Here is a 19,073-nt window from a genome sequence, read left to right as displayed (position 1 = left end):
TATGAAACGGGCATAGACTGCGTCAGAAATGGGCGGAACAAGGAAGGACTGGGTGGGGAAAGAACCGCCTCTTCCTTCTTAGACGGGAAGCACAGTCAAATAATTAAGGGTGCCACGAGCTACTGTATGTCACACAGCACATGCCGGTATTTTACTCGCTTCAGGCATACTTTCATTCAGTTTTAGAAATGCATAGCTGGCCTCAAATTAAATCACTTTAAAGTGAAACTGTAACTAAGGATTGAACTTCATCCCAATCAGTAGCTGATACCCCCTTTCCCATGAGAAATCTATTCCTTTTCTCAAACAGATCATCAGAGGGCGCTGTATGACTGATATTGTGGTGAAACCCCTCCCACAGTGCGATGTCAGCGCCTCACAGCTCTGAGGTCCTGACATCACACTGTGGGAGCCTTGTTGCATTGTGGGAAATAAAAGCGATTTCCAACTGCCCAAAAAAATGCAAGCAGCATCTCCTTCTACTGACATCACCTGCCAGCAGTAAAAATGTCGGCACGTGATAAATGTCAGAATGTAAATCAGGGATTTAAAAGATTTTACAACGGGCAAACACTGACTAAATCATTTATACATAATTATTGTAAAAATGAAGCACTTTTTTATTACATTATTTTCACTGGAGTTCCTCTTTAAGGGCACCCAAACACTACTCAATTTTGCAGGTTGAGCGTTCTTTTGATCCGATAATTTTATCAGAACAAAATAGAATCGGTTGCCACCCGATCGATCTTTGAATTGATGTCCAGCTGTCATCGGTTGAAAGGGTTGATCGGTATTGCTGGAAAATCTCATTTGATCAGGTGCTCAGTATCATGATGTGCCCAAGTGCAGCGCTGAAGGCTCACTTGTCACATGTGCCTCCTCAGGTGTCTGATGTCAATGTGAGCGCCTGTACCACGTGACAGTGGCGTATGTAGCAACATCACGCGGTACAAAAGCTTGCTGTGACGCGGAACACCAGCGGAGGCAGGATTACTGTCAGCGTGTGAAAGGTATGTCTTCAACACTGCCAGAGCCAGGACAAGGTCCTCCAGCACCCAAGGCTGAGACACCAAAGTGCGCCCCTCCATCCCTCCACCCCAGCCGCCACACACTGATTGCTATTAGTACTATTAGACTAAGAGGGACCCCAACACCTTAATCTTTAGTTGTAAGGCTTGCAGTCACTGCCATGTATCCCTTTTTCTTATTTCTCTCTGCTTCAAACACAATAGGGGAATGATAGCTGAGTGAGTGAGTTGTGTGTCCCTCCTACACTGCGCCCTGAGGCTGGAGCCTCTCTCGCCTCTTCCTCGGCCCAGCCCTAAACACCGCACACAGACATGACACACACACGTGGGTGGGTGGGCAATAGATGCAATAGATCCCACTCTGATAAGAGAGGGATCTATCTAATGGTCGAACTGTTGGCAGATCTACAGATCTATGGCCACCTTAAAGGACTTCCGAGGCCAAAAAGAAGAAAATGACACTATACCTTTTTAATATCAGAATCCACGGAGGACGTCCAGCGCGTCCTCCGCACCGTACCGCCGTCATTGCAGCCCTTTTCGTTCCCCCAGGGCCTGGCCCGACCCCACCGAACGGGTCGCATGGATTCCACCTCTAAGATGGCCGCCGCCTTGAGCCGCGGCTGTGCAGTACGCTTTGCCGCGAGTGCGACTGCGCAGCCTTTAGCCCGCCTCCCGTACCCAGTACGCGGCGGGAGGCGGGCTAAAGACTGCGCAGTCGCACTCGCGGCAAAGCGTACTGCGCAGCCGCGGCTCAAGGCGGCGGCCATCTTACAGGTGAAATCCATGCGATATTAAAAAGGTATAGTGTCATTTTCTTCTTTTTGGCCTCAGAAGTCCTTTAAAGGAGAACTGTAGTGAGAGGTATATGGTGGCAGCCATATTTATTTCCTTTTAAGCAATACCAGTTGCTTGGCTGTTGTGCTGATCCTCTGTCTCTAATAGTATTAGCCCTAGACCCTGAACAAGCATGCAGCAGATCAGGTGTTTCTGACATTTTTGTCAGATCTGACAAGATTAGCTGCATGCTTGTTTCTGGTGTGATTCACTCTACTGCAGCCAAATAGCTCAGCAGGGCTGCCAGGTAACTGGTATTGCTTAAAAGGAAATAAATATGGCAGCCTCCATATACCTCTCACTACAGTTCTCCTTTAAATTGAGTCTGAAGGGAAAATTAAAACAAAAAACAGATGCTTATCTAAGGAGAGCCCGAGTGCTCCCGAAGACGGGCCGATCCATACCGCGCATGCACGAGCACGCTCTCTCGCACACTCAGGCATTCACATTACAGAGCCACCCATCTTTGGGGGCACTTGGGCTCCCATGGCCTTTCGAAGTCTCCCTTGGCAGGAGAACGTAGGAGGCAGCGATGAAAGGAGTGGACCATGAGAGGAATGCGGAGGCTCATTAGAACTCAGAGCCTTCTCTCTCCTTAGGCGAGTATCTGTTTGTATTTTTCATTTAGGCTTCAGACTCCCTTTAACTCCCTGCCGTTATAAAAAATTGCTGCGCACGGCAGGGAGGGTGATTTTTGGCATTATTTTTTTTTTTTTTAGCATGTAGCTAGCCTAGCGCTTAGTGATGGGTCGTTCGCGAACGAGCCGGCTCTAAGAGCCGGCTCTTTGAAGTGAATCAGAGGAGCCGATGCTCACTCTGAGAAGAGACGATGCCTCAGCCACCCCTTTTAGCTCTGCTTTGCTCCGTAATAAAGGACGCTGAGGCATACTGGGAGATGTAGTCCTCCTCTTGCAGCTTGTAGGAGTGTTTGGGGCGGAGCAGAGCAGTAGCAGGAGGGATTGCCTCAGTCAGAGAAGTAGTCTGGAGTTGGCATGGAGACGGGGGCGGGGCTTTTAATCCGATTCTGAGTGGTGTCTAGTGATATTTAATTAAGAGCCGATTCAGAGCCATAAGAGCCGGCTCTTTAATGGGAGCCGATTCAGAAGAGCCGATTCTCTGAGAAGAGCCGGAATTCCCATCACTACTAGCGCTAGCTACATGCTTCCCCCCTCCCTGCGGCGTCCCCCCGAATGCGCCGATCGCCGCCGGCGCATATACCCATCCGGAATTCCCGTTCTGAATGAGATTTCCAGGAGGGATTCCCCCGTCGTGACGTCAGAGGGAGTCCCGAACCACCCCTCGACGCTGCCTGGCACTGATTGGCCAGGCAGCGCACGGGTCTCGGGGGGGGCACCCTCTGATGCGGCGGGTTGCGTCGAATCGGCGCGGAGCGGCGGCGATCGTAAGTTACACGCAGCTAGCAAAGTGCTAGCTGCGTGTAACAAAAAAAAAATTATGCAAATCGGCCCAGCAGGGCCTGAGGAATCCTCCGCGGCAGGTTACCCCGAGCTGAGCTCGGGATAACCGGCAGGGAGGTTAAGTGAACACTGTTGTATGATTCATTGTAGCGATGTTCAGTAGACGTGGAGGTTCACCTTGTATCTCTGGGAGGAGGTAGGTGTGTTTGCAGTGAAGCTGGTGAGTGTGGTTGCTCCTGGCGTTTCCCCCTGGTGCATATCATGGGATCAGGTACCGGATGTGTCCCACCCCACCCACCCCCTGCAGCAAACCAGAGACACAAAACCCAGTACTCTGCGCAGCTCACAGAAACTTCAGAGGCAACCATGGCTGAATTCACCAACACCAGCAAATACGAGGAGACATTCGATCCACGCTGCTATCTGGACTTTTTCTACATTGGACAGGGGAGCCTGGCGGAAGATTTCATTCAAGCCCAGCTGGAGAATTTCCACAAGCTGTTTTCATCAGGTATTTATCCACCTCCTGCTGCTATATCTGTGTGCAGAAAACTCTTCTGCCAGTCAGAAGGGAGAATACGAGATCTACACAAAGTGAAGAAAACAATCATCTGTAAACTCATCAGGCTGCTGTTATATGATGATGAGAAGTACCTCCTGAATGGTTGTTTTATCTTGTTTCTTCTTTTTAAAGTGTACCTGTAGCGAAAAAAGTGTCCGAAATGGGTACTTACCTCAATAGAGGGAAGCCTCTGTATAATCCAGAGGCTTCCCCATCATGCTCCACCGGGTCGTTCTAGTGCTGTGCCTTCCCAAAAAACGTTGACAAGCCCTTGTCAATGGCTCGCGCATGCGCGATCGGGCTCTGCTTTTTCTGCCAAACCCCAAGCTGGTCTGTGCTACTGCACAGACAGGCGCATTGCAGCCATGCTTGTTCACAAATAGAAGCACGACCAAGGAGTTTCAGGAGGTCCTGGCATCCAACAGAGATCTGGAGAAGGACGCGAGAATCCTCTGGAGGATCCAGAGACTTTGCTCTCCCAAAGAGAGTATCTAACTTTTTAATGAAAAAACTCACAGGTTTGCTCTAAAGTGTGCTGAGGCGAACCTCAGGAGACCTTAGAAGAGGAAGGTCACTGGATCCTGCAGAGGCTTCCCACGTGGAGTATGGCCACGCCTGTGCAGTATGCCGGAGCCGCTCACGCATGTGCATGAAGAGGAGCATGGCCTGTTTTTTCCAGAGGGTCCTAGTGAGGGGGGTCACAGTAGGGAGGGAGACACAAGGAGCCTCTACAGGATTCAGAGCAGAGGTGTAACTAAAGGGGAGCAGCCCAGAGGGGGGGGGGCATAGCTCTGGGGGCACCAACTACTAACCTTCCCTTCCTCCAATACAGTGGACCATCCTTCAGGTCAGGTGTTTCTGTGGCTACACTTGTTATGGGTGTAAAGATTATGATGGCCACACTTGTTTTATGACCCTTTGTGAGATGGGCCTCCAGGCTGTGAAGGGCACCAAGGGGAGGCAAGGGAAGGGATGTGAATAGTTTAGAGCCCCATCAAAGTTTCACTGGGGCCCCCATAAATTGTACTTTTACGCCACTGATCAGAGGTTTCCCTTTTCTTAGGTACACTTTAGCACAGTTTCCTCTCCACAGAAGTGATCCAGAAAATCTGGACTATATTCCAAGTGTCTGCTCTTAAAGGGAGTCTGAAGCCAATCTGTAAAAAATACCCAGATACTCACCTAAGGAGAGGGAAGGCTCTGGGTCCTATAGAGCCTTCTCGTTCCTCTCCTGGTACTCTCTTCCATCGCTGGCTCCCCCGTTAGGAGTCTCCGACTGATGGGTGGTATACTGTTCTCTGCCACTCCCCGAGGCTTCAGAAGTCTTCAAGAGCTTGAGTGCTCCTGAAAATGGACTGTGCATGCATCTTTGGTAGCCTCCCGAGGCAGAACATTTGAATGGGAGAGGCAGCGCTGGAATGCAGGGAGCATGAGAGGAATGGGAAGGTAAGTACCTGTTTTTCTTTTACAGACTGGCTTCAGAATCACTTTAACCAGCCTGGCGGTATGGACGAGCATAGCTCGTCCATTACCGCTGGAGGCTGCCGCTCAGGCCCTGCTGGGCCGATTTTAATAACATAAAAAGTAGCACACACAGCCGGCACTTTGCCAGCCGCGTGTGCTACCTGATCGCCGCTGCAGCGCGGCGATCCGCCGCGTGCAGTGGCGAAAGAGGGTCCCCCCAGCCGCCCGAGCCCAGCGCAGCCAGACCAAACAGTTCCGGCCAGCGCTAAGGGCTGGATCGGAGGTGACTGACGTCAGGACGTCGGCTGACGTCCATGACGTCTCTCCGCTCGTCGCCATGGCAACGAGAAAAGCATAACAAGAAGGGCCGCTCATTGCGGCCTTTCTTGTTACATCTGTTCTGATCGCCGGAGGCTCATTTGATCCGGATGATTCGATCCGGATCAAATGAACGATTCGTTCATGAACCGGACAACACTACAGTCCCACCACCAGTCACCACAGTGCAGTGAATATTAATTAGCCATGTGGCTGGCCACAGAGAAGGAGGGGAGACCTCCTCCTCCAACAATACTGAGCATGTGCAAGCAGTGTAACGTGGCTTAGCCCAGTATAACGTAACGTTTAAACTTTGTTTAAACGTGCTGCGTTACTATGTAACGCAATGTGGGCACTGTGAACAGCACATTGATTTTACAGTGCTGTGAGTTAGGCTGCGTTACTGGCTGCTGTAACGTGGGACTCCCACGTCCCACAGTGCAACCAGCCTTATAATTAGTGATGGTCACAAAACTGAAAAAATGCACCTTTATTTCCAAATAAAATACTGGCGCCATACATTGTACTAGGGAAATATTTTAAACGTTGCAATAACCGGGACAAATGGGAAAATAAAATGTGTGGGTTTTATCCACAGTAGAACGTTTTATTTCAACACTATAATGGCAGAAAACTGAGAAATAATAAATTTTTCCATTTTTTCTTATTATTCCGATTAAAATATGTTTAGGAAATATGGGCACATGGAGGCATAGCAGGCACTTTCTGCTATGCAAATTGTGGCTTTGCTCCGCAACCCGGTATTCCAAAGCCACAATTTGCATAGCTGGAACACTTGGTTTACTTGGGTATTTTATCGGGTGCATCTGTGCACCCAAATTTCCTTACATTGCCACAAAACGTGACTTTTATAATGGGTGCCTATGGCAGGTGTCCTTTTTTCCTGCTTCAGTTGGAAATAGCCATAATCTGCCATAATTCAACAAGGTTCACACACAGGAAACTGTCAGGGCTGACATCACACTGTGGGAGGGGTTTCACCACAATATCAGCAACACAGACGTCCCTGATGATTTATTCAAAAAGAGGCAAAAAGGGGCAAAAAGGGGCATTGGTTACTGATTTTGGATGAAATTAATTTTGGGTTAAAGATTTTCTTAACATTCAGTTATTGTATTTCTGACCTTCCTCATAATCTGATCGTCACTCTGCTGGTCTCTGTCTCGTATGGTGGACCATAATGCCCCTTTCTTGTGGATTAGGTAAGGTGAAGGGGAAGACCGTCATTGACATTGGCACCGCCCCCTGCATCTACCAGCTCCTCTCTGCCTGTGAAGCCTTTGATGAGATAATAGCCACCTGGCACACCAAGCGCGAGCTTCGCGAGCTGCAGAAATGGCAGAACAGAGAGGCCTACGCCCATGACTGGTCATCTATCATGAAGTATGTCTGTGAGTTGGAAGGAAACCGGTGAGTCTCTAATCTTTACTAGAATTGATCATAATGGATCATTTTGTTTCAGGAGCGTAACAATAGACCCTGCAAGGGAGGCAGCCGCAGGGGGACCCAAAAACCGCAGGGGAGCCCCGTCCTGAGAGACTGACAACTAAGGGCACAGAGAGAAAAAAACCTTTCTGCTCGATGCACAATTGTTCTGACTGCATCTGCTCAGCCACTGATAAGGAATCATACAAAGTTTTCAAAGTTTTGCAGACAAAGATTTGTAGACAGTCCCTATTCAGTGTTAAGCCGGGTCTTACGTACAATGATGCTCTACCCCCAGCCTCTCTACCTCTCCCCAACTGCTGTGTACTGTAGTAAAGTTTAAGGAGTCTGGGAACGGAGAGAAAAAGCTTTCTGCTCTCTGCACAATTGTTCTAATGATTGCTCTGCCACTGATAAGAAATCATACCAGGTTTTGTAGACAGTCCCTATTCAGTGTGCAGCAGGATCTTGTGTACAGTCCGCAACCCCCAACCTCTCTACCGCTCCCCATGTGCTGTGTACTGGAGTGAGAGATGAACAGAGTGAGTATAATAAGCTGAGGCTAGCAGCACACTCGTCTGTCAGTTTTCTGTATGCGCTTTCTGTACACCATGTGTGTCTGTATGTGTGAAAACATGCACATTTTATCACAGAAGCAAATGTAATTGATAGAGAAAATGCGTGGAGTGCTTCACTGCTTTCTGTTTTTATCTGCATGGAGAAAACACATTCAAGTGTGCACTAGCCAAGTGAATAACACTGGTTCTCAGTTTACCTGTGCAGAAAGTGAGGGGGGGGGGGGCATCCAAAGTTTGAGGTGCCTTGTGTCAGCTCAATTGCACTTTTTTGGCTCTTGATTTGGCCTGAGGAAGTGGGCTTAGACCTACAAAACGCATTGCCAGTGCATAATAAAATTCATTTAATAATGGAATATGTCTTCATTTGAGGTAAGCCACCTCAACTTTTTCATGTTATTGTTTTTAATGAAACTTTTATCACTATCTGGGCGCCTCCTTCCTCCCTTATCCAAAGTTTCGCAGGTGGGCCTAGTGACTTCTAGTTACACTCCTGTTTTGTTTTGTGAATTTTTGCAAAGTTTTCTCTATTTAATTTTAATCCTAATTTTTGCATGTAATCTTGACTAATTGATTAGTCATTACATTTAAGTAACTTAGTAACCATAGCTCCCAACTGTCCCTCTTTGGGAGCCCTGTCCCTCTTTCCTCCTCATTTGTCCCTCTTTCAGGACTTTGTCCCTCTTTCTATGTAAATATATATATATTTATCTACTAAGAAATGTGCTTAATTGACTCTAAACTTTATTTCCATCTTTTAAATTGATAAGTTACTAATTTTAAAATGTTAATATGAAGGAAAATGAACCAGGATAGAAAGGACAGGTGTGGTTTGAATTATAAAACAACATATTTTTCTTATGAAATCTTTATGGTATGCGGTGGTTTAAGTGTGCTGAGAGTACTGAAGCGAATCGTAAGGTAAAAAGGGCAAAATGAATTCGCTTCAGTCTCTCTTTAAACGCATTCAAGTCAATGGGTTTGAGAATTTTTTTTTTTTCACATAGATTAATATTTTAAATCGATGCAAAATCATGTGTTCTAGTTATAATATATGCAAGTAATTTATACAAGCGCTCGCGTACGTTAAAAAGGGGCGCTGGGAAAAAAGGGCGCCGGGTTTTAAACGATAAACATGGATAACGTTTAAAAATATAATGTACTATATTTCGTTTAAAAATAATGTTTTATAAAGTTATAAATCATTAAATAATGTGCATGAAATTGGCAATTGTGAAAACGTTAATCTTCCGTTTAAAAAGTAAAACGTATAATAACGTTTAAAAAAAAATAGTAAGTAACCCTCCCTGTACCTACCCCTAACCCCTAGACCCCCGTGTTGGTGCCTAAACCTAAGACCCCCTGGTGGTGCCTAAACCTAAGACTCCCCTGATGGTGCCTAAACCTAAGACTCCCCTGGTGGTGCCTAAACCTAAGACTCCCCTGGTGGTGCCTAAACCTAAGACCCCCCTGTTGATGCCTAAACCTAAGACCCCCCTGGTGGTGCCTAAACCTAAGACCCCCCTGTGGTAAGCATTAATAACGTGTGGAAAAAATATTGTGCTGTTTTTCGTTTAAAAATAATGTTTTAAAAAAGATTGTACTGTTTTTCGTTTAAAAATAATGTTTAAAAAATTATAAATCATAAAATAATGTGTAATCATGAGAAGCAGTTATAAAACAGTAAAAGTCTCCGGGCGCCGCTTATAAAACGTTATTTTTCTCCGGCGCCCTTTTTTCCTGTCGGGCGCCCATTAAACGATATTTATTATGGGAGTGAATGGCGGCGCCCGATTTGTCCACTTGCCTCAGGCGCCCGAATTTACTGTTACCCAAGCGCTCTCCCTAGGTATGTCAGTTAGATCCAGCTGACAAATTCAGCTGCTAAGGTTCCACATCCACCTGTGTCACGGCAAATCATCAATTCAATCCTCAGCGCTAAGTTCCAAACTATTGCCACTTTTGGATGCTCTGTAGTCACCCAGTGCTCGAAACAAACGTGGGGACCACCACCAAAAACATAAACGCATATGCTTAGTATATCTTTAACCTGTTCGCATTTTGGGGGTTTTATCCCTTAAAGAAAACCTGAACTGAAAATTAAAAGTCAAAATAAACATACACAAGTCATACTTACCTCCCATGTAGTCTACTCCTCATTCTCTTTCTTCTATCCCGCATCCTGTTTGTCTACTGTGATTAAGGAAATTCTCCGTCCTCCATTTTGAAAATGGCCACCACTACCCCATAACAGCTTTCTGGTCAGCACACAGTTAAACTGTAACATCGCCCACTTGAGCCATAGGGAAACATGGACATTACCCGCCACATCAGTTGTTCTCTCAGCTATAACTGACAGCAACTGAGTGACAGCAACTGATATATTTCAGTTCTGACAACATTTTGTCAGAACTGGAAGGGATTATTGTCATAAGAAAATTGTGAGCTTCTGAGAGGAACTGATGGCAAGATAACTATGTATTATTCATTTGAAGTTACCTCATGTGTTTATTTTAAATAATTTTACTCAGTTCAGGTTCCCTTTAAGATTCATATCTTGGCAAATCATCTGTGTCGCAATGATACAGCAATAACTTTTTTATTACTTATGTCATCAAAGTGATACACATATTGTTTCCTTTAGGACAATCTAGGCTTTCTTCTGATAATATTTGTTTCCGATAATTATTTAATTTTATAGGCATTTTGTAGAAAAAAAATAGACATAAACGCAGAAAAGACATGGGCACTGTGAAGGTACCTATTTCGGTGTGTGTGTATGTATGTGTGTGTGTGTGTATGTATGCGTGTGTGTGTACATGTGTGTGTGTGTGTGTGTGTGTGTGTACATGTGTGTGTGTGTGTGTGTGTACATGTGTGTGTGTGTGTGTGTGTGTGTGTGCGTGCGTGCGTGTGTGTGTGTGTGTATATGTGTGTGTGTGTGTGTGTGTGTGTACATGTGTGTGTGTGTGTGTGTGTGTGTGTGTGTGTGTGTGTGATGTGTGTGATGTGTGTGATGTGTGTGTGTGTGTGTGTGTGTGTGCATGTGTGTGCATGTGTGTGCATGTGCGTGCGTGCGTGTACGTGTGTGTGTAGGGGGCAAGGGGGGAGGATTGGTTGGCATCAGGGCTTTGCTGGTGGGGGACCGGTGGAAGATTTTATGGGGGGCCAGGCAAACTAAAGTTATTACCCTGCTCTTATCCCCAACAACAGTCTTTGAACTACCCAGGCAACCCCAACCCCCCAACCCCCCCCCCCCCCCCGTAGCCTTTGTGTGTCTGCAGCCCCTCTCCCAAATGCATTATTGTACACAATTCCAAAGTAAGTACAATAATCCCACATCAGTAATAAATAATGGGGGGGGGGAGGCTTCCTCTCTACCTATGGCCCCCCTCCTTTGGGCAGAGTAGATGTGCTTAATGGAGACCAGATTTTACCATAGCAAGTGCCGTGTTCGGTTTGTCCTCCAATCACTACAATGCTGGCTGGGTCTTCACTACCTTGTTCTTCTGTCATGCGATTACACAGCATAGGCAGAAGGACCAGGAGGTAGAGACTTGGCTGGCAACTGCAGTGAGTGGAGGAGGGACCGGACAGGAGACACAGTACTTGCCATGGTAAAATCTGCTCTCCATTGAGCACATCCACAGTGCCGCGCTACTCTGCCTTGGCCATAAGTGGGAGGGAGGAAATAAGTTGGGCACCCCTTCCTGTCTGCATCCCTTCCCCGTCCACATCCCTTCCTCAGGTCCCCTCTTCTCTGCCTTTGTGCTACCCTTTTTGAAGTTACATGGTAGTTTGTGCTGCACATGGAAGGTAAGTAACAAGGAAGATGTCCTATGGGGAGTAAGGAGTAGAAATTTAGCCTTGGGTATGATACAATGCTGCAGACTATGTCGGTGCCACAAGATACGAATATATTGAGTGTATAATAAATTGATGTATGTAACATTCTGTGTTCCAGAGTCACCGTGGAAGAGAAGGAAACAAAGCTGAGAGGGAAGATAAAGCAGACTTTGTTCTGTGACGTCAGTCAGACTAACCCCATGGCTCCAGCCGACCTCCCCAAAGTTGACTGCGTCATCACCATTGAGTGCCTGGAGGTCGCCTGCAGAAACCATAAGGCCTACAGCCTGGCTCTGAAGAACATCTCCAACCTCCTCAAGCCAGGAGGACACCTGGTGATAGGGGGAGATCTGGAAACCAGCTACTACATGATGGGAGACCATATGGTTTCCTCATTGCCTGTAACGGAGAAGTTTCTGAGAGATGTGCTTGGTGAAAATGGCTATCACATCATAGACTTGAAAGTCTATCATCTACCTGAAGGGAAAATAGATCCTAAACTCTCAGATTATGGGGCATTTTATTTTCTCCATGCACAGAAAATGTAAACAGGAATGTGGTTTTAGGGGAATTGATGTCTCTGTAGGGAGGAACGAAGAGGAGGATTAGTCTTGAGTCTTGGTTTTTCTGCTGAGAGCAAAGAGCTGGTGGAGGGGGGAGGTCAAGCTTTGCTGTTGGGTAATGGGGCTTCTTTCAATAAAGCACATAGTCAATCTTCTAGACTAATAGGTGGCCATACATCAGGTAATTTGGCTGCTGAACGACCATCCGATTCACTTATTAGAATTGGATGAAAATCGGTGCCGCCAAGTGCATGCCCGAATAACAACGTGACCAAATTGGGGCCAAAATTGGTTGGATTAATGGGTTGGACATGCTGCAAGATGTCGGGCTGACTTGCACATTGGTGTGCGCAGCGGTAACTGCGAGCGATATCGGGATGAGTGACAGAACCTCCTGCGCTGTTCCTGCAACGTGTGTGTATGCATGTAATGTGTAAATGTGCTGTAATGGGCGTTTATGCATTACCTGTCCTGTGTCCCGGTGCCCGTCTGTCTTCTGCCGCTCTTCTGTTAGCTGTATACACGCTTCCCACGCACAGCATGAATTATTGACTGAATTAGGATCCAGTACCATGAAATACTTTATGTGCGTGAGTATGACAATTTCTGATATAGTAAACTTCTGATATGGTAAACCACTTTTCCTGGTCCCTTGGAGTATTCTATAAAGGAATTCTATTGTATTGTGTGACTGAAGTGACTGTGTATTTTGCAGCATCATTGTATGTGGTTACAAGACTGAATAAGCTTGATTAATAAATTAATCCCAAAAACGTGGGAAAAAATTGTATTCAGCCTATTTATGAAAAAAAAATGCCCACTCATGACTGTGTTATCATGGTTTAAACATTTACTGACTGCTGCTGGCCAGGCACTGCTATGGGGGCTTCCTCCAGCTCCCTCCAGCCTGATTGCTCCCACGCCATCCTCTTCGGACTCCCAGTTCATCCGCGATTGGCCATGGAAAGTCCTCCAGTCCGGGGCCAACTGTGCATCAGTGGTGGGCCAAAATTTTGCATATGTGAAATTTGCAATTACTCATCGCAATCGTAATGTGAAATTTCAGAGAAAATCGTAATTAATTTCATATGTAATGGTATTTCAAAATTTCGCATAATTTTTCACGTAACTTTCACAAAATTTTGCATAAATTTTGTGCCGACTTCAGAGGTTAATAGCTAAGCCCCCATACATGCTATTATTACCAAAATTTTTCAAAAAGACCTTATCGTTTTTGAGAAACTCAATTTTAAAAAATGCAGAGAAAACACTGTCATTTTTCCAAGTTTATAAACCATTTTTTACTCGTATTTTTAAAATCGAGTTTCTCATAAACTACAAGGTCTTTTTGCAAAATTTTGTGACTTACACCCACAATTCTCCTTAACATGTTAGCAATTTTGGTGTCAATAGCATGTATGGGGACTTTGCTATTCATTGCTAAAGTTTGCAAGAAATTATGCGAAATTTTATGCGAAATTACGAATGACTACACAAAATCAACTGAATTTGCAAATCGTAATTGTGTATAAGTGTAATTGCGAAAATTTACACAAAATTTAGCAAAATCTTAATTTGTTGATTACGATCATCACTACTGCGCACGCACTCCCGCCCCGTTTATGTCACCTGGAGCATTCTGCGCCTTCGCAGTACTACTGTGCAGGCACAGAACATTTTCGGCAAGACAGGGGAGCATGCCTGGCCAGACTGTGCCTGCACCGACTGGCCCCGACTGGAGGATTCTGCGGAGCCAGTTGCAGCAAAGGAGAAGGCAACTGAAGATGACGAGGGAACGATCAGCCTTGAGGAAGCCCCAGGGATGTATGCATTTTTAAAGGTGCCTAGTCTCAAGCACACTTTAACCTTTTTTTTTTGAATATTCTTTGCCAGTGGAAACATCAACACAATATTCTTCTATACCAGGGGTGTCAAACTCAAATACAAAGTAAGCTGGAATTGTACACTGGGACCCAGTCGCGGGCCAACCTCAATGACTACTGGCCACCGCCTTCCCTGGTGTCTACTGGCTCCCGTGCAACCCCTATACTGTTCCCCGGTGTCTAGTGGTCCATCTCCCTCCCCATACAGTTCCCTAATGTCTAGTGGCCCCCACCCTCCCCTATACAGTTGCCCAGGGCCGGCGCTATAATTGGGGCAAACAAGGCAATTGCCCCGGGGCCCCATCGCTTGTAGGCGCCTCCCTTCCCCAAGATTCCCCACCCTCCAGCTACCCATGGGTGCTGAGATTCTGCCACCACCGGGGTTAATGCGCAGCGGGAGCAAAGGGTCGCATACATTACCTCTCTAGCCAGTGCGCTGTTTCTCCTCCTGTCTTCCAGACGTCCTCCTGTTTCCATGGCTCCCCCACAGCGGTATCTCTGCGTTATCTCTGCGTTAGTGACGTACGATGCCTCCGTGTCATGAAGATAGCGATACCGCTGCGGGGGAGCCATGGAAACGGGGGGACCTCCGTGTCCTGATCAGTTCGGTGTCCTACCTCAGTGGAGCCCTAATCTGACTCCTGGGTAGCAGTGATTGACTCCACACGGCCTGTACCTGCACAGACAACGGACCCAGGCAGCAGCAAGGCAGAAAATACTCCAGGTCCCGGAACCCCTGTGACCTGCACCAGCATCCCAGGCTACACCAGACCACAATCCACACCTTCAGGGGGGATAACCAGCTGAATTGGAAGGGAAAAGGGAAGAAAAACAAGAAAAGGCCAGCATCCTGTGGCCATGGCTGCCAATTAAGGCGTAATCTTCCTGAACAGCAGTGTGAGGCATTGACATCCATGTAAAAAAAAAAATATATATATTTGATTAAGAATTTGATGCAGTCAGACAAGTCAGGCAGTCAAATTAGATACTGGAGGAGCAGGAGCAGAACATCAGCAGCCCAGGCCACCCAGCAATATTATTGTGGTGGCCTTCCCTGCGTCATGGCTGGACAATCCGTTCTGCCTTTATATGGCCAGCTGAAGCTCCTCCCCCCACACAGAGGAAGTGGGGGGAGCACTGTTAAGGTGGCCACTAATGATACAATTTGCTGAACGATTGATTACAGATGATTCTTGTTATGAATGACTGAAAATGATCGTTTAGTACCACTAATGGACAAAAATCTCCTTACCAATCTGATCAGATTAACCACTTGATGACCACAGGCTTAAACCCACCTAAAGACCAGGCTATTTTTCACAATACTGTGCAGCTTGGTCAGGGTGCTGCACAGCCCTGTAATGAAGCACACTCATAATTTTTACCTCCTTTTAGTGTCGTTACTAGGACACTATGCCGGAGGTCTCTGATCGCTGCAGCAATCTTTTTTTTTTTTTTTTATTAAAGTGGATCCGAGATAAACTTTTACTCATTGCATAATTGTGTTCCTTTCATATAGTTTATAGGGCATTCCTCAAGCCAAATACTTTTTTTGTTTTAATACTCTAATTCCCTATAAACTAAACAAGCCTCGCCCACAGCTCCTTTTGTGCCTTGGCACTGTGGCAAGGGCTTATGGGAGCTCAGTCTGGGCAGGTGAAGGAGGAGGTTACTAGGGAGGCTTTTCCCTCTCTCCTTCCTCCCTCTCCCTCCCACCCCCCTGTGCTGTCCTAATTGCCATAGGGAGCAGGGCCGGGCCAAGGCATGGGCTGGAGAGGCTCCAGCCTCAGGGCGCAGTGTAGGATTGTAGTGTACAATTCATTCAGCTTTCATTCCTAATTGTGTATGAAGCAGAAAGAAATAAGAAAAGGGGATACATAGCAGTGACTGCAAGCCAGATAACTCGATATTAAGGTGTTGGGAAGGTTGTGGGCCCTGTGGCCCTCTTAGTCTAATAGCAATCAGTGTGTGACAGCTGGGGTGGGAGGGATGGAGGGGCGCACTTTGGTGTCTCAGCCTTGGGTGCTGGAGGACCTTGTCCCTGCTCTGATAGGGAGGTGATCGGTACTTATCCCCGCCTCTCATAGGCATTAGCCTATGAGAGGACTTCATTCCCTAGCCAATCCCGGGGACAGCCGAGTGTCTGCTGTACACCGCTGCAGGAGATCACATCGCTGTACAAAGGTAAACAAAGGGGAATTACTTCCCCTTTCGGCGGAAAACGGCCTGCTAGCCGCGATTGCTAGCTCCGCAAACCAGCAGTGCACGATCGCGCATTCGTTCCCTGCCAAATTGCAGCTCCAGGACTTGACGCCAATCACCGTTAGGCGGTCCTGAGGCTGCCACCGCGGTCATGCCCATTGGCGTAACGTGGTAGTTAGGTAGTTAATTAAATCAATTTGAATTTCGGTTCAATTCCATCAGTCTGATCGGATTGGTTAGGAGGAGTTTTGTCCATTAGTGGTACCAAACTATCATTTACGATCGTTCATACGAAGAACCGTTCGTAATCGACCTACCTTATAACGCATTGCGTCCAATTAGGCCAAGTTTGCAAAGCCAGATATATCAGGTTTCACTTAGTGTTTGATGCACACATTCTTCTGTTGTTATGCTTTATCTTTGATCTTGACTTTGTATTCCATCTATTTGGGACGATGCAATAAAGATTCCGAAGTTCCTTGTCTGCTGGTCATGGACTCATTTCTTACAAATCTATATACAAACTTCCTTTCAAAGAAAAAAAAAAAAACAATTCCTTTTGGATAGACTTCAAACATTAAAGACAATCTGTACTGTCCGATTTGTACAATAAAAAACATACTAATTGAGTCACTGTGATCTCCTGGATCCCTATTTGCAAGGGGCGTGCATAACTTCTCCCTATCACAGCAGAGGCAGTGCATTCCTCTCTGGGTCGAAAAAGCTTGACAAAGAAAAGAAGATTAGATATATTACAGAGACAGTGCAACTAGAAAGGCTGCAGTAATCCAGACCACATTAGAACAGGTATAGGAACTTATAGGATAGAAGAACTAAGGCTGAACATTTTGTTACAGAGCCTTTTTAATGGTTCTTGTCTATGAAATCTCTGCAATATTATGTCCCTGTTTTCATGTTGTTTCCTTGGAGTGATATATTTCCTCACATCCATAGATGTAATCCTCGATGTTTAGTGGATGATGAAAAATACTGCATGGACCCTCTTTTATCATACTGTTTGTGTAAACTCTGTGATTATGCATGTTGCTTGACTTGCCATATCTCTTTGAGACACTAGATGGCAGTCATGCTTCCAAGGCATTCAAGCCTGACTTATTTTCTCTTCTTACATGATTATCTTTCCTTCTACATTTAATTTTGTATGCACTAGGTGGCGGCATTAACACACTTCCCAAGGGCGTCGCTAGCCCTGTTTTAGGGGGGCACGTGCCCCCAATCTTTCCTGGGGTGCCACGGATCTCCCGGCCGCCGCTGCCCCCTTTGTCAGCGGCTCCCTCCAGCCGCCGCCGCCGCGTCTCAGACCTCAGGATCAGGCGGCGAGCCGGCGACCAATCGTGCGGGCGCTAGGACCCAGCGCCCGCACTGATATGCGGAAGTGACATCCAGGGGCGTCGCTAGCCCTGTTTTAGGGGGGCACGTGCCCCCAATCTTTCCTGGGGTGCCACGGATCTCCCGGCCGCCGCTGCCCCCTTTGTCAGCGGCTCCCTCCAGCCGCCGCCGCCGCGTCTCAGACCTCAGGATCAGGCGGCGAGCCGGCGACCAATCGTGCGGGCGCTAGGACCCAGCGCCCGCACTGATATGCGGAAGTGACATCACTTCCGCATATCGAGCGGGTGCGTCCAGCGCCCGCTCGTACATCTGGTCGGGTCGCCGCTGATCCTGAGGTCTGCTGAGAGGTAGGGGGGGTAGGGGAGGTAGGGGGGGGGGGGGAAGCGGCGGCGGCGGCGGCTAGAGAGGGGGCCTCCCTGTCACTCACTCACTCCCTAAAGGGGCTCCCTGGCACTCACTCACTCCCTAAAGGGGCTCCCTGGCACTCACTCACTCCCTAAAGGGGCTCCCCTGGCACTCACTCACTCCCTAAAGGGGCTCCCTGGCACTCACTCACTCCCTAAAGGGGCTCCCTGGCACTCACTCACTCCCTAAAGGGGCTCCCTGGCACTCACTCACTCCCTAAAGGGGCTCCCTGGCACTCACTCACTCCCTAAAGGGGCTCCCTGTCACTCACTCACTCCCTAAAGGGGCTACCTGTCACTCACTCACTCCCTAAAGGGGCTACCTGTCACTCACTCACTCCCTAAAGGGGCTCCCTGTCACTCACTCACTCCCTAAAGGGGCTCCCTGTCACTCACTCACTCCCTAAAGGGGCTCCCTGTCACTCACTCACTCCCTAAAGGGGCTCCCTGTCACTCACTCACTCCCTAAAGGGGCTCCCTGTCACTCACTCACTCCCTAAAGGGGCTCCCTGGCACGCACTCACTCCCTAAAGGGGCTCCCTGGCACGCACTCACTCCCTAAAGGGGCTCCCTGGCACGCACTCACTCCCTAAAGGGGCTCCCTGGCACTCACTCACTCCCTAAAGGGGCTCCCTGTCACTCACTCACTCCCTAAAGGGGCTCCCTGTCACTCACTCACTCCCTAAAGGGGCTCCCTGTCACTCACTCACTCCCTAAAGGGGCTCCCTGGCACGCACTCACTCCCTAAAGGGGCTCCCTGGCACTCACTCACTCCCTAAAGGGGCTCCCTGGCACTCACTCACTCCCTAAAGGGGCTCCCTGGCACTCACTCACTCCCTAAAGGGGCTCCCTGGCACTCACTCACTCCCTAAAGGGGCTACCTGTCACTCACTCACTCCCTAAAGGGGCTACCTGTCACTCACTCACTCCCTAAAGGGGCTACCTGTCACTCACTCACTCCCTAAAGGGGCTCCCTGTCACTCACTCACTCCCTAAAGGGGCTCCCTGGCACGCACTCACTCCCTAAAGGGGCTCCCTGGCACTCACTCACTCCCTAAAGGGGCTCCCTGGCACTCACTCACTCCCTAAAGGGGCTCCCTGTCACTCACTCACTCCCTAAAGGGGCTCCCTGTCACTCACTCACTCCCTAAAGGGGCTCCCTGGCACTCACTCA

At 47.7% G+C, this 19,073-nt stretch overlaps 1 protein-coding gene across 1 annotated transcript; it reads left to right on the top strand.

The window, feature by feature from the left end:
- Window positions 1–3,652: 3,652 nt before the first annotated feature.
- LOC137523029 (nicotinamide N-methyltransferase-like) lies at window positions 3,653–12,759 on the top strand. Its single transcript, XM_068243211.1, has 3 exons — window positions 3,653–3,797; window positions 6,854–7,061; window positions 11,616–12,759. The coding sequence occupies exons 1-3, from the start codon at window positions 3,653–3,655 to the stop codon at window positions 12,043–12,045; spliced, it is 783 nt and encodes a 260-aa protein (XP_068099312.1). The 3' UTR covers window positions 12,046–12,759.
- The last annotated feature ends 6,314 nt before the right edge of the window (window positions 12,760–19,073 follow it).

This window comes from Hyperolius riggenbachi, chromosome 6 (assembly GCF_040937935.1).
Source record: "Hyperolius riggenbachi isolate aHypRig1 chromosome 6, aHypRig1.pri, whole genome shotgun sequence".
Taxonomy (NCBI): Eukaryota; Metazoa; Chordata; class Amphibia; order Anura; family Hyperoliidae; genus Hyperolius; species Hyperolius riggenbachi.
Note: the sequence above shows the minus strand (reverse complement) of the source record. Positions and strands in the feature narration are given on the sequence as shown.